This window comes from Corythoichthys intestinalis, chromosome 16 (assembly GCF_030265065.1).
Source record: "Corythoichthys intestinalis isolate RoL2023-P3 chromosome 16, ASM3026506v1, whole genome shotgun sequence".
Lineage (NCBI taxonomy): Eukaryota > Metazoa > Chordata > Actinopteri > Syngnathiformes > Syngnathidae > Corythoichthys > Corythoichthys intestinalis.
In genome coordinates, this window is record NC_080410.1 from 24,460,948 (window position 1) to 24,477,270 (window position 16,323).

At 41.4% G+C, this 16,323-nt stretch overlaps 1 protein-coding gene across 1 annotated transcript in view; it reads right to left on the reverse strand.

Annotated features, from left to right (window-relative positions):
* lasp1 (LIM and SH3 protein 1) overlaps window positions 1–8,684 on the reverse strand; it is a 58,570-nt gene extending 49,886 nt beyond the window's left edge. The window contains exon 1 of the mRNA XM_057817851.1: window positions 8,323–8,684. Coding sequence (XP_057673834.1) covers window positions 8,323–8,391 — 69 coding nt within the window. The 5' untranslated portion in view covers window positions 8,392–8,684. The remainder of the gene's footprint in view (window positions 1–8,322) is intronic.
* Window positions 8,685–16,323: the final 7,639 nt, after the last annotated feature.

The window sequence follows — 16,323 nt, forward strand, 5'->3', positions numbered from 1 at the left end:
TCACTTGTCTGAAAATTGCAAGTGATTCTCACCAACATTTATGTGCACATCTTTACTTTTAACTACTTCATCCTATGAACATCTCAATGATAAGCCAATCCATGCATTCACTAAAAGAGGATTAATAAATGAAGTGAGCACATGCCGTGTCAGCTCTATACAGTGTAAAGCCGGGGGATAATGTACTTTCTCACATTTCTTCTTGGTCATGCTTGGGTAAGTGGTAATCAGGATATTTTAAGATATTGGGGTGGGAATGAGCAGGGATGTGCACTTTAGAGGTGGGAATCCTTCGGCACCTAACGATTCAATTACGATTATGATTCAGAGGCTACGATTTGATTATAAATCGATTATTGATGCACACCCCTCTCCCCCAATCTGTATAAGAATCTTCTCAGGCTTAAATAAATGACTATATCAGTATTAAGTTAACAGTTCCAAACAATAAAAACACCGAAGTACCCATTCTGTATCAGCAGCTTTAAAGTGCATGTGACACGAAAAAGCATGTTTATTTCATAATACACGTGGTATTTTATGCTCCTGAATGATACGGACCGCTTGGATGTGTGTGGAAACGATCGCTATATTTATTTAGTTTTTTGAATCCCGCGCCATGAAAATGAGTGACTTCCGGCTTCGGTCTTGCATTGGGCGCTGTGACATGCACGGGTGAAGGCGTCCTCTTCACTAAACAGCCGTACTGTTGTGTATGAGGACTAAGGATTCAGCTGATTATGCGGATTAATACGTTTATTTTTCGCATCACACCAGCCAAACGGCTGCAGAAAAATCTTGCTTTATGAGGGAGAGGGCCTTTTTGGAGTTTCAAAAGGTTCCCATTCATCGTGGATATTGGCCAAGCCCTACTATTGTGGGACCATTGGACTTACGAGGAAGTGAGTAAACATCTTGTTTTGTATTATGTCAAATATTAATACAGCGATTACAAAGTAAACACTTCAAACTTTCTTTAAATAAAGGACTATTTACGTTTAATCATTGATAGGCATGTAAAAAGCTCTCCTCGTGCACCTTAGCGTCACGTTAGCTGCACGACAACTGCAGCCGCCCTCCTCCGGGGAACGAACTGTAAATTGCTCTCCGCCGGGCGGTTTGCCGATCTGCGAAGACAATCGACAACCCAGTCGTCATGTCAATTAATCCGGGCTAGTTATGTGTGATTTTCCGCTTCGAAGACTTTGAAACATCACTCGGTTTAGGTTAGCATGTCGGCTAGCTGTCACGCCTCTTGGTTTGTTTACATTCACCGAAGCCGGGGAAGGGAAATGACATATGTCCGATTTAGGTGTCATAAAATATCGTTCGGGAGGTGCGACAGTAAAGGTGAAGTCGACAGTTTGGCCATTATGGAGTAATTTTGCCATGTCGTCCTGAATAAGTGCATTTTTATTATTCATTCATTCATTCATTTTCCATGCCGCTTTTCCTCACGAGGGTCGCGGAGGTGCTGGAGCCTATCCCAGCTAACTACTGGCAGTAGGTAGGGGACACCCTGAACTGGTTGCCAGCCAATCGCAGGGCACATTTTTATTATTTCATATTCCATTTAGCACAAGACTGTTATTTGTCATGACCATGCCATTTATTTAGCAATTGGGGAAAATACTTGGATAAAAAGAAGATCCTGTAAAAATATTGAAGTAAAGAGACAGAAACAATGACATTTTGCAGGTCTCTTCGTCGCGTTTTCCTTGTTGTGAGTAGTTCCCCCTCGACGGGCTGACTGGTCCTTCTCAAGCCATTTATTTAGTTATTGGGGAAAAATACTTGGATAAGAAGAATATCCTGTAAAAATATTGGAGTAGAGAGACTGAAACAATGACATTTTGCAGCTCTCTTCGTCACGTTTTCCTCGTTATGAATAATTCCCCCTCAATGGGCTACATATTAAATCAGATGAAACGATTCTCCCGCTGACGTCATCCACCTGTTGGGGACGCTAGAGCCCTATAATGGTAGGCGTGGCTAACCGGTAGATTAAAAGACCAATTTCTCGTCATCTGCGCTTTGCTAAATTGTTGTATATAGTCGAATCGTCTCAAAATATGATTCTAATTCACATAATAGTGCTATTTAAGACTTTTTTTTTCTCCTGTCGTATGCTCTTTAAACTACATTCAATTAATTTAATGTTGTGAATCAACCATTAAAGTTGTTAAAATTGCTCTTGCTAATCCATGATTTCCCTTCTGTCTTCTTTCGACATGTAAAAGTTTTAAAACTGTTTCATCATTTAAAAATAGATTCAAGTTAATATTTTGACAATTTAGGAGTATTTTAGATAAAAAGTTAATTAGGTTCCTTTGGAAGGTTCGCCACAACAGCCTGTTTACTAACGCCGGCAAGTCTGTCATTTCGCATCTAGTTTTCTATACATGTTCTGCTAATGCCACTGAGTCTGTCATTTCGCATCTAGTTCTTTATACATGTGATATCTACCATAGCATTATGTGGGCGTGGTTTGTAGCGGCTGTCGGCAGCAGTCAGGTATTATTGTTTTTTTTATCTAGCGGCATGAGTTGAGCCAGAGCCGCGAATTGAGCGTTGTCATTACTCGGGTGATGACAAACATATTTACTCGCGGTCCGTTCCTCAATACGTCCCGAAGTCCGCGCTGTGTTTTAGTTCCGCTTTACTTGGCATATTTCAATAATCGGAATTTAGATGATTGTGAATCGTCCTCGAATCTTCCATGGCCGAATCGTGAACAATCTAAGAATCGGAAATTCGCCACACCTCTAGTGGACATGTATTTTGGTGACAATCAGTTACAGACTTCTGCATTTTCTTAACCTTCTGGATTAGAGATGTCCCCGAACCAATCACGTGATCGGAAATCGGCCCGATCGGGCCATTTTTCAGAGGGTCGGAATCGGGTGAAAAGGATCAGGTTTTTAATTTACAAAACAAATACAGTGGTACCTCTAAATACAAAGTTAATTCGTTCCAGGACCTTGTTTGTAAGTCAAAATGGTCGTATGTCGAGCAGGATTTTCCCATAAGAATACATTATAATTCCATTGATTCGTTCCACAGCCGAAAAACCTACACAAAAATCCTTAATAAATACTGCTGGTACTATTACAAATGGCAATTACACATAGCAAAACAAATTATTAATGAAAACCGGAATAATAAATTAATAATAATAATATTTCTTGTAATAATGTAACGAATTGGGTTCTATTGTGGCGGATGTGTTTTGCGTGCTGTACCTGAATGCACCGCGTTGCTGACGTGACAGAGAGAAGTGCGGTCAAGAGTTTAATTTTACTTTTAATGTTTTGTTGAGAACACCATCAACTGCGGCGGACAGTAGGCGTGTTGTGTTGGACAAGTTCTGAAATAAATGATAAAAACCTGACGAAGGATGTTACCACAGTAATAATTGTCACCTTGACTTACAAAGACTGGCTAACGGAGGTCGGAGGAGGACCGTGGAGATAGTAGACATCCTACGGCTGTATTGTTGAGCCAGTTCACGGATGCGCTACCCACGCTCATATTTTTCTATCATTTGCATCTTCATTTCAATGGTAAGCGTCACCTTTTTCCTCGTTTCACCACCTGTACCAACCTTTTGAAACCTGTGTTGATTGACAAGAAAATCCACCGTGCGTCCGTCTGCAGCGCTGTCATGTCTTATTTCAACATGTCGTCGGATGAAGAAACAAATGGCGAGTCAAATTTTACGTTGGATGTCGAAAAGATCGTGTGTCAAAGCGATCGTATGTCAAGGTACCCCTGGATATATTTATCCCAAAAATATTTAGGGCTAAAAAGTAAAACAAATAATCCAGAAATACATGCATTGCCAAAAGAAACAAAAATATTCACATTTTACACTGCGAAACACAAAAAGTAATAGAGGAAGTACCGTAACAGTACAGTACTGTAATATGTTTGGAACTTTAAAAAAAAAAAAAAAAAAACTTTCAGTATCGGATGGGACTCGGTATCGACAGATTCTCAAAATCAGGCGACTCTGACTCTGGTGCAAAAATATGCAATTGGGACGTCACTATTCTGAATTGTATGTATACATGCTAATATTTCAGCGAATTACTGCAATCAATAGGAAATGCTGACATTTCCCCACACAGACATCTGGCTGAGTTAAAAAAAAAAATGGCAGAGCTTCAGAATGTGCTAAAACAGTCACCCCAAAAAAAAGGTTGAAACCAAACTAACCTGTTTTCTGGGTTTGTTACTAAGGGAATTGTGCATGTAGCGTACCGTAATTTCACGAATACAACGCGCACTTTTTTCCCCCAAAATCATGGGTGCGCATTATACACGGGTAACGGTATGGAGACAGAAATATATATAAAGACAGAATTTTTTTTATTGACACGGCCATGTTGTGTTGAAGAAAACGTATGCGGCGATCCATTGCCGACCAATACGGTACATGACGTCACCATTTTGTTTCGGTAATACTTCACTCTGATTGTTCGAATGATTTCATCTGTGTTAAATTTTGCTTTTTTCACTCTTCATAAAGCACAAAATTTAGTTTTTTGAACTCATTTGAGTCAACGTTTATTGCAACTCGGCAACTCGGACCATAATAAACGTAACACGACACAGACTTCCTGTGTCCGTCAACCATATCAGTCCCTCGGGAAACTCAAACCCAAATAACAATAGTTCCTATTGTTACAGTCTACAGCGATGCGCTCCTTCCGATTTCCGACTTCAGTCCTCACTTTTATTTTACCGTATCAATCCATGGAAGTAACATTTATTCATCATGATGAAACAAGCTAGTTATACAGCAGCCTTTAAAAGAAAAGTCATATCGGTTTTGTTTTCTCCTAGATTCCGTTAAGTTCGAGAAGTTGTCCAATCATATTATTACCGTACATATTGTCAGTTTACGGTAATGTTTTGAACTACCAATGTGCTATCCTTGTGTTGTGTTTCACCAGTCGGTAAAATGACATTTCTGTATATGTACACGAGCTCTGTTTTCTTGTATTCTTCTATTTATTGGTGCTAAAATTAGGGTGTGCGTTATACACGGGTACAATATTTTCCCTAGATTTTCCAAGTAAATTGGGGTTGCGCATTATACACGGGTGCACCTTATATTCGGGAAATTACAGTAAGTAAATCTCGACAGAGAAGTTTTGATGTTTGTTTTATTCACCAGTAGTAGAGGATATTGCTTTTGTAATAAATTGTACAAAGATTTAATGGAAACACTGTATTGACTAGAAGCGAATGTTCTCTTCACCAGCATGTAGAAACATGCACCGATTCGACACCTAATCCTTCACAAATGTGCCTCGCAGTGAATGGTTGACTAAAAGGAAATTGTAATGAAAATTGCTGGGATTTTTACACATTTTACCACACACAAGCTTCATACTTAATTACCACTGGACAGTAACTATGACTACCAGTAGCAAGGCGAGCAAAGAAAGATTTCCTGACTTTTGGCATGCGTGGCCCTGGACAGCACTCCTCTGCGGAGCCAGACCGGAATGCAACAGGCAGACACACAAGTGAGCCTTTGTGGAACAGGAGCATGGATAAAAGGGAGGAGGTTGTCAGGTAAAGTCATTTTTTTAGGTAGCCAGGAATAGCAACAGAGTAGCAAAAACAGTCAATTGGGCTGACCGTTAAATGCAATCATCAATGAAAAGTGAGGGTAAAGAAAAGGCCAGTTTGAGAAGAGCACCAATGTGGAGCAAGCGCAAAAGATGAATGCGCACGTCCGTCTGACATAATGTGCTCGTCTCGGGCCAATTTTTACATATTAAGCCCTAAAAATCAACATGTTTAACCCCTAGATTTAGTACTTAAACTACATGTAGTGTTATTTCCAAATCAGTCTTTTACATTTAAATTAATGTTTCATTATAATTTTGACATTGTATTTTCAGATTTTGAACTGCTTGGAAGTCACTTTGAAAGTTTTATTTTCGAAATGATTGCAGTTTTTCCAGAATCTTTAGTGGATAATTACAACACGACTTACTGCTATTATGTCTTTTCTATTGGCTGTCATATTTATATAATTCGAAAAGTTACGCAACATTGAACTCTATCCACTGAAACATATACCACATCATATACAGACTATCTTTTTTTTAAACTGCAATATGAATTTTAGCCATATCACCTCCCCCTAAGATGATGCTAGTAGAGATAATGCATCTGTCAACAAATAAGCAGCCATTGAGTAGGATTGATTTTCAACACAATTCAGCCGTCCATTAGACAAATCGTCCACTTGGCCTCAAGCTCTGTTGCAAGAAGCAGACCACACCCACATCTGGAGTTGCAGCATGCATGCTCTGGCTTGTGTGGGGCCATAACTTGTGCACAAGTCAACACTCTTCTGATTAAAAAAATCTCCAGTGTGTAAGAGCATGCTTTATCCCTGGATTTTACACATTTTGAATTTCTGATTGCCCAGAAGCCTCCATAATTAGCTTTACTTCTTGAAGGAGAGATTACGCTTCCTGTTTGGTATTGAAAGTGAATCTAAAGAAGATAGATAACCAATCCTCACTGTTGGAATATTTAGGAGGTGAGTGATTGTGACAAAGTCCAGGTTAGCTACCAAAAAGCCAACCAATGGTAACAAGGCATCCGCTGATACAAAGTTCCTACATTTGAATATTTCATCACTAATAAAATGGCATGAAAACTGAAGTGAGCGGGTCATTTGGCTTTTGACTCATTTAACTCATTTGCTGCCATCTCATTTAACTCATTTGCTGCCATTGATGGTGTCTAGCACTGTTAAAGGAACTGAAAAATGAGCATTTACAGCCAGACCTCACAGTTTGAATGATTTGTATGCCGACCATTGTCAATGGCGGGCAACGAATTAAACAATATGAAAAATTAAAAAAAAAAAAAAAAAAAAAAAACTTCAATGTTATTGGGGGTCATAACTAGAGTATTTGTTTTTATTAACATATTTTTTTCTGTTTTTTTTTAATCAAGATTTTCTTTTTAATTTAAAATGATTTATAATTAAAAATAGTAATAATAATATAGTTATTATACAGACCTGGCACCCACGTTATTTTTTGTTAATTACCACAAATTGACATTTGCATGTAAAGGGTTAAGGCATTGAATAAGCGTTGCTTTTCCATCGAAATCATCAGTATGGTTGTAATCGAAATTTTCGACATCAAGTGACGTTGCAGAAACAACGTTGTTCTATGGTATGCCAGTCGATGGTTGGGTCAACATTGTTTTATAGTTGATGAACTAATGTTGACAAATAGTTGATTTATGACTGACCGGGAAATATGATTGAAAAGTCATTGAATAATGGATGAGCGGGCATTTTGGTCGAAAATATAACATTGATTCAGCGAAATGACGTTTAGGTTTTGTAAGGATTTCAACGTTGAACCAACATTAATGAGGGTGCAAAAGTGACGTTGATTCAACGATATAAGATCAACGGCTGAATGTTGATCCAAAATCTTTTCAACGTAGGTCTGCTATCTGGGTATCAAGGGGGAGGCACTTGTGTTTGGGTTTAAGTAGGTAAACATGACATGAAAAATGATTAAGAGCCATAAAATTCTTCAAAAATCATCACCCTCCAACAAAATAATCATAACCTTAATTTTATCGACACATGCAATAGATCCTGATCCTGCAGTGCTTGTTGTTCCTCACACTGATGCTCCACAATTGATGGGATTTTGCCACCTGGTTGTGAGATTAAACCTCCTTTATGGGATTGAAAACGAATCTCGACAGGCTAATCATCTCTGGGATTAACGACAGGAGAGAGTGTGACGCGTCCCACGTTGGACACCAAAAGGCCATCCGATGTCAACAGGGAACCCCCCAAACAGGATACAGCCACGTTGCATTTCTTTAAAAAAAATTTTTTTTTAATTTTTATCTTGAATTAAGGCAAAAATAATGGAAGTGAGCGAATAAATATGCGTTGAGGTAACGGATTCGATCAGTCACTATGGAGGTGCAGGCCCCAACCCAGCTCGGGCTCTGGTGCAATCTCCCGTTGAACCAAACAGGTTTAAAACCACAAACAGAGAGAAATATAACAAAGTCAAAAATTTTGGTAACTGCATTTGGAAAGAAAGAACTATCAAGCCGTGTGTTTACGATCTAAAGGCGTTTGCTCGCCATGTTGTTCAGATACCTGTGTGTCCCCTTCAGGGTTCTCCTCGATTCATTCACAAAAAAAAAACATCCGCAAGGTGTCTCCTTTTAGAGCCTCAAAACAACCATTAAACAATGGTGAGTTAACCTGAGTTCTTTCCGTTAAAATGAATCCGGTGCGCTTACCTTGTCCAGACAATTGATTTTTTCCGTGGGGTAGACGACGAGATTACATCTGCTACACAGTGGATTCATGTCGTAGGAATGCTCGTCTTTAGCTTAAGCTAGCACAGGAACCGCCAATGAAGACGACGATACAAGCCCTTTTTTCTTTCTTTTTTCCTCGCTACTCTGTCTTTTTTCCTTTTCCGTCTCCCGAACGGACACCAGAGGAGTGGAGCGTTCAAGGTTCGAGGGCGCAAGGTCCGCAGCTGTTATTGTCGTCGTTTTGTAGCCGCACAGCTGGCTGTCAGTAGTCCACACTGTGTGTGAGAAGCAGCAGCCGACGCGGAAAGCGCGCTCCCGATGCCTCCTCTTCCTTCCCCGGCTGCCCCTCCCGGCCGGAGACGCGCGCTCCCGATTCCACCAAGAAATCGCGTGGGAGGTTCTCCCCCAATTAAAACAAAACCGTCAAATATCATCCGAACACAGGACATTTTGCCCCCCGACGACTTTGATTGCGTGCCTTTTGTTTTTCTGTAGAACAGGATGTGTGTCACGCCATTCAAATACTTTACTCGTGTTGCGTTGACGTGTCCTAGGGAAATTAAACTAATTACAGCATTGTCTTGTTAAAAAAATGAATGCTAAAAAACATGATTTGAGAACATCTGTCGCTGCCACGTTAACTGAAGCGTCTATCAGAATGTTAACACAACGCGTGGTTACACTGCCACTTGCTGGACAGCATTTGCACTAGCCTGCCATGATTGTTTTTGTCAGTGTATCCCAGTGGTGGCCTAAAGACTGCATTTACACTTTGTTCTTACGTAAAAACCCTGTAAAGTGATTAACGTATGTATGTAATTACTATATGGCGGAAAACACAGACAAGGCTGAAAAACGAGTTTCTGCTCTTGCGCCCCTCTTTAAAATAATCTGCTGTATTTTAAGCCAAAATAACTGTTGTGTTTGAATGAACAATAAGTCTATATGCTGCCATAGCAGATTCATGGTGCATTAAGCCCCCGAACTATTTTTAATTTGTTCGTTTTACCCTGGAGACCCCCATATACAGACGTCGCGCAACCGCTTTTGTTTCAACTCAGCCATAAAAAGAAGGTAAGTCATTATATTTATTTTTTGAAATGTCTGTCATTTTTAGCTTAGAATGATTAATTGATGTCTAATATTTAGTTTAAAAAATGACTTTAAAAAAACTATTCACTTTCATATTTTAAAATTTTAAACAAATTACATCACAATGAAAAAAATAGTGTCTGTAAATAAGTCACGGATATCTACCTCATAACCAGGGGTGAAAGTGGGCGGGACCGGTCAGGAACGCAGTTCCGGTATAGACCCTACCCACCGACGTCACAAAATCACGTGCTCGCTGTATGGTTCCGCCCACTTGTCCGTCATTTTGTGTCTGTATTATCAATGGTCTCAATTGATCGAGCAATTTATAATGCATTTCATGGAAGACCCGGTACTTTCGGATGCCGTAAACTCACTTGATGCGTTGCATAAAAGGCGTTATGTGGAAAAGCTTCAGTTTATCCATTCGCCAGATCCATATTTGATGCCTAAATCGATGTTTTTCGACCCGCTGTCTCCGCCGTATTTGCCTGACATCTGCTAGCTACCCTGAACTGTACAACTATCTTGTCCACACAAAATCAGCCTATTCTCACGAAAGTTTGAAAAACTTTAAGAGCTTGGAGGCTTATAAATACTTCGTTGCTGGTTGGGTGAAACAGGTCCTCGTCCACGAAAATTCGGCAGGAATCTATCTTGTGCTTGGAAAGGTGAGTTACGAAATTTTCAATTCAAAATCTTTTGTTATTGCTAACATCCACTGTCAAGTCTAATGTATTTCATGTCGTTTGTCAATGGAGTTAGGGCTTTTAATGTTTATATGGTTTAGCGATAGCACTCTCACTACATACATACGTGTATGTTGTCGGCGATTAGCCTAGCAATGATCTTAATTGTGGTTGTCAGCCCTAAACCCTCTAAATATATATTAAATGCATCTTACCAGATATAAAATGACTACTACATAATCTGTGGTAATCGTTTGGAGCCCAGTTTTCTCGTCGAATTGCAGCAGCCCATCTCGCTCTCTTCTCTCCGAGTCTCTCGGAATCCGGTAGAACTTCAAGTCTCTCCGTCTTCTCCGTCTATCTTCTCTGTTATTGCAACCGACCGCCACACACGCCTTTACCATTTTGATTATTAATGTTAACGAGCAGAAAAACACGTCGTAAATAGGAGGAATGTACGTAGCCGTAACAGGGAAACATGATGTGTTGACGGACAATTGGGCGGCACCAGTCAGGAGGAAGGAGTTGTGACGTCACGTGGGTAGGGTCTATAAGATTCAGGGCCGGAACGCAGTTCCGGTATAAGATTTTGGGCTGGAACGCTGTTCCCTTATACGGTGCTTTGATTCCGAAAATATGACGGCAACTGTCGAAACGCTATGTAAAAAAAAAATAATAATAATAATAATAAATGCTAAGCTGCCACATATGCATTTCAGCTCCAAGAAGAAAACAATCTACCATCATCCGATTTACATACACAAGTATTAACAACAAGCATAATAAAGTGCTTGTCTAGGGTAATCCGTTTCCACCGATATTTATTATTTATTTTATTCCATGGACGGCATGGAGGTTTCCCCAGCTGCTGCAGTTATCTGAGTCTGACGGTGACAAGTCTCGTCAATGTGCGAATGCACGCAGCAAAGCAAACGCCTGGACTCATTTATCTGTTCAATTGGCTGACATACTGACATGTGATCAACAGAGATAGTTGGCTCTGATTGGTTCAAATCTGCATGTTTTCTGAAACAGCAAAAAAAAAAAAAAAAAAGGGCAATGCAACAAATTGGATCAAATCTTTAAGAGCAAGGAAAGAGTTAAGGTGGCTTATTTATCATATTTAGTTTTATTTGCTCTGATGGGGAGGTTCAAAACATCTTAGCTGTCAATGTGCACTTTGGACTTATATATTTGTTCATTTATGTTAGGCAACTTATTCATTTCCATATGATTAAGAAAGTCAATGTTTGCACGATCTTCAAAATATATTCCATTTCACTCTGCGTAATATAAGTCATTTGTACTTATTTTTTCTGAATGTATGTTACTTATATCTTTATTATTAAAATACACAAAAAGTAAATGTTTACATCATCTTTAATTTTAATATACATCCTATGTTCTTAAGTAGTTAAAATTGAGATTTGGCATTTAGTATATGAGGAAATGAGGGAAAATAAAAATCAGGAGATGGAGGTTGGGGTTACAGCTGTTTGTGTTAACTTTTATTTTGCAAATCATTGAAAAAATATGATTTTGAATGAAACATTTTTGTATGTGTTATAGAAATAACTGACCAAAACAGTTTTCTTTGCATTCTGTCTCTGTGGCGACCTTCACGTTGGGGAGTTCCGGCAAGAAATTCTAACCACTTTCACCCCTGCTCATAACTATCACTTAATTGTATGTTTTTGTTACTTTCGCATGTTCCCCAATATTTTAGATAACATATAATCGATCCAAACATGTGGTGGTCCTAGCCCACACTCCCCTCTACTCGCTTTTATTGTTGTTACACTTCCTGTTTTTATGTGGCATGAGTTCAACCTTGGCAGGCTGGGTGCGGCAGACCTGGGAGTGCACCTGCAGCTCATCGCAATCAACACTGCTTATAAGGCGCGGCCTCAGCAGCAAGCAGGTGCCAGATGATTCCGCCAGTCACCATTGGTACATCGGCCAACTACGCCTGTAGTTTTTGACGATCATTCATTGAACTCTTGACTAATCTTGTTTTTTGCCATCAGGACACCCACCCTCCAAGCCCTCGCAGCCACAGCCACAACCACAGCCTGAACCTCAGCCATAGCCATTGTTCAATAAAAACCCTTCACTTCCGTTTCCTAGTCACACTTCGGTCCGCATCGACTTTTCCAACTTTGCCCTAACAAAACAAAGAAAAATTGGAAAAAACAAAAACAAAACGTTTAATAGGGTAAATATTTGAGAAAGAAAATCTCGACCATTCCTTGATTTCTGCATCGCGACCCTTGTTATATTACCATGTTTCACCCATAAAATCCCTCAAAAATCCGGCTGTGGCCATTCACAGCTGTGTCTTGACACTCGGTGATACACGCTACATGGAGTTTTTTGATCAAAAAGAGGTAAGTACGTGACAGTATCTCGTTAAAATCATGGTGTCTTTACAAAAAATTTCTTCCCCCGAAAATTGAGATTTTAAGCTTTCCAATGATGTATCACACATGCATGTAGGACAATTTTGAAATTTGGCCAAATTGGGGGTCTCAGAGCATAACTTCAAGTCCCCTGAGTGTTTTCCACCATACACATGTTTGAAGATGTGTTCTGAACACATAAACAGGACTGTGAACTCCATTTCAGTTGTACTTTTTGTGTGTGTGTGTGTGTGTGTGTGTGTGTGTGTGTGTGTGTGTGTGTGTGTGTGCGCGCGTGTGTGCGTGTGTGTGTGTGTCCCTAAAATTCTGGGAGAGCCGGGCATCCAACCGCTAAATTAAAATTAGTTCATGATAATCACTTTGGGAAAAAATACACCTTACCTTACTATTAGTATGGTAGGTGTTTTTCTGATTAAACAGTTTTTGAGTGCTGGAAGCTTCATACAACGTATTGTGAGGGTCTACTGGAAACATCTGTCAGAATCCCCTGTCAGAAAGAGCTTCAATACTCACCTATGGCAGAACTTCTCCCTTGTCCCAGGGGAGGTGGTGGGCCATGTTCCGCACCGCCATTGTTGAGGCGGCCATAAGGTGGTTGGTACCTGTCGTGGCGGTAATCCCCGAACCCGCTGGTGGATACCATCAAGCTGAAGAAGGTGGTCTACCGGGACCTTTCGGCCTGTTGGACCCTAGAGACAGCTGACAGGTACCGGCTGGCCAAGCGCACTGCAGCTTCGGCAGTCGCCGAGGCAAAAACTCGGACATGCGAGGAGTTTGGCTAGGCCATAGAAAATGACTTTCGGACGACTTCGAGGAAATTCTGGTCCACCATCCGGCATCTGAGGAGAGGAAAGCAGTGCACCATTAACACTGTATATAGTGGAGATGGGGTACTGCTGACCTCGACTCGGGACATCGTGAGTCGGTGGGGAGACAATTCCACCATCACGCCCTCCTTTGAGGAAGCAGAGTCTGGGGGCTAAAGCTCCTTGGTGGCAAGGGCCCGGGGGTGGATGACATCTGCGCGGAGCACCTAAAGGCTCTGGATGTTGTGGGGCTGTCGTGGCTGACACGCCTCTACAACATCGCGTGGACATTGGAGACAGTGCCTCTGGATTGGCAGACCGGGGTGGTGGTCCCCCTTTTTAAGAAGGGGGACCGGAGGGTATGTTCCAATTGTAGAGGGATCACACCCCTCAGCCTCGCCAGTAAAATCTATTCAGGGGTGCTGGAGGGGTGGGTCCGTCGGGAAGTCGAATCTCGGATTCAGGAGGAACAGTGTGGTTTTCGTCCAGGCCGTGGAACAGTGCACCAGCTCTACACCCTCGGCAGATCCTTAAAGGGTCCAAGGGAGTTCGCCCAACCAGTCTACATGTGTGTGGATTTGTAGAAGGCGTTTCACTGTGTGACCTGAGCAGTCCTGTGAGGGTTGCTCTGGGAGTACGGGGTACCGAGCCCCTTGGTAATGGCTGGTCAGTCCCTGTATGACCGGTGTCAGAGTTTGGTCGGCATTGCCGGTAGTAAGTCGAATTCATTCCCAGTGAGGGTTGGACTCCGCCAAGGCAGCCCTTTGTCACCGATTCTGTTCATAATTTTCATGGACAGAATTTGTAGGCGCAGCCGAAGCATTGAGGGGGTCAGGTATGTTGACTTTAGCATTGAATCTCTGCTTTTTGCAGATGATGTGGTGCTGTTGGCATCATCAAGTCGTGACCTCCAACTCTCACTGGAGCGGTTCGCAGCCGAGTGTGAAGCAGTCAGGATGAAGATCAGCACCTCCAAATCCGAGACCTTGGTCCTTAGTCGGAAAAGGGTAGAGTGCCCTCTCCGGGTTGGGAATGAGATCCTGCCGCAAGTGGAGGAGTTCAAGTATCTCTGGGCCTTGTTCACGAGTGAGGGTAGGCGGGAGCGGGAGATCGACTGGCGGATCGGTGCAGCGTCTGCAGTAATGCAAATTCTGTACCAGTCCGTAGTGGTGAAGAAGGAGCTGAGCCGAAAGGCAAAGCTCTCGATTTACCAGTCGATCTACATTCCTACCCTCACCTATGGTCACGAGTTGTGGGTCGAGACCGAAAGGACAAGATCCTGAGTTTCCTCCGCAGGGTGTCTGGGCTCTCCCTTAGAGATAGGGTGAGAAGCTCGGTCATCCGGGAGGGACTCGGCGTCGAGCCGCTACTCCTCTGCATTGAGAGGAGCCAGCTGAGTGGGCTCGGGACTCTGGTTTGGATTAGGCATGTGCCGGTATGAGATTTTGACAGTACGATAACCGTGAGCAAAAATACCGCGGTTTCACGGTATCACGGTATTGCAATTATAGCTCCCAAAAATTTTGAGATGTATGGGTTAAAAAAAAAAAAAAAAAACTTTTTTCCATTGAACAGGATTTTTTTTTTCAGACCATAGTTGCAAATTGGAACATGAATATATTGTTAAAATAAATAAATTATCAATAAAAAAATATTTGAAATAAAATTAAAATAAATATAACTTATAGACTATACTCACAGCCACAGCTCAAGTTGCACAAGATTACAGCAAGAACAAAATAATTTCTATAAAGTAAAAACACTTCTGAATAAAATTTTTAAAAATTTATACTGCATGACTTTTTTTTGAGGGTGGAAAAGCTTAAGTGAAGTTTCGCCATTTTCAGCCACTGTGTCAACTCTAGTCTACATGATGTCATGCCTTTGTGTTAAAAAGAACATAAGGAATTCATAAGTTAGGTAAAAATGTATAAGTTAGTTAAAATGTCAATATTGTTGTGGAAAGGTTTCATCTAGGGAAAAAAAAAAAAACCCTCACATGGAAAAATCTAATTGTACAACATTTTAAATCTATTCATTTTGTATATTAAACTTACCATGATTTGAGAGCTCAATAAATTGAAGAACAGTACGCCTTATGTTTGGAGTAATTGTTTTTGGGTTAGCTGGCTGTGTAGCCGATAGCGTCACTCTCACACACAGCAACAAACGGGAGGGGGTGAGCGCTGCTGCGCCAAGCCGCTTCTGGCTGCATTTTTGACACAAGAAAAATAGCGAATACCGTCCTACGGTCTGACGGAAAATTTTAGTGGTTTTGAAACCGCGACGTTTTCACACCACGGTAAACCGTAAAACCGGTAACCGGCACATGCCTAGTTTGGATGCCTCCTGGACGCCTCCCGGAGAGGTGTTCCGGGCATGTCCCACCGGCGGGAGGCCCCAGGGACGACCCAGGACACGCTGGAGAGACTTTGTCTCTAGGCTGGCCTGGGAACGCCTTGGGATCCCGCCGGAGGGGATGGTTGAAGTGGCTGGGGAGAGGGAAGTCTGGGCTTCCCTGCTAAAGCTGCTCCCGCGACCCGACCCCGGATTAAGCGGTAGATGATGGAGGGATGGATGGAAGCTTTATCCAAAGTATCAGGCACAAATTATTGTTGTAGCTGACAACATCCAACAATTCTCTTAAATAAGGGCATAGATATGGAATATTTAGCCTTTTTCCGACCATACAAAAACTCCAGTATTACAATCAATATCTCACTCGCAGATGACACGTTCTCTAAATTTGCGGATGACACTGTGTGAAACTAAAAACTCAGTGACAACTTCCCTCTGGGAACAGTATGTTTAAGTCCTCACAAAGTACATTTGGGGTCGCGTAGGTCCCATTATATTACCAACGGAAACAGCGTTATGAAGAGGACTGTTTAAATACCAATTCTAATTGGAAAAGGAAATGTATCTTTCCAGTGACAGATTAAAATAGTTAACGAAACAAAAGGAAAACACAAC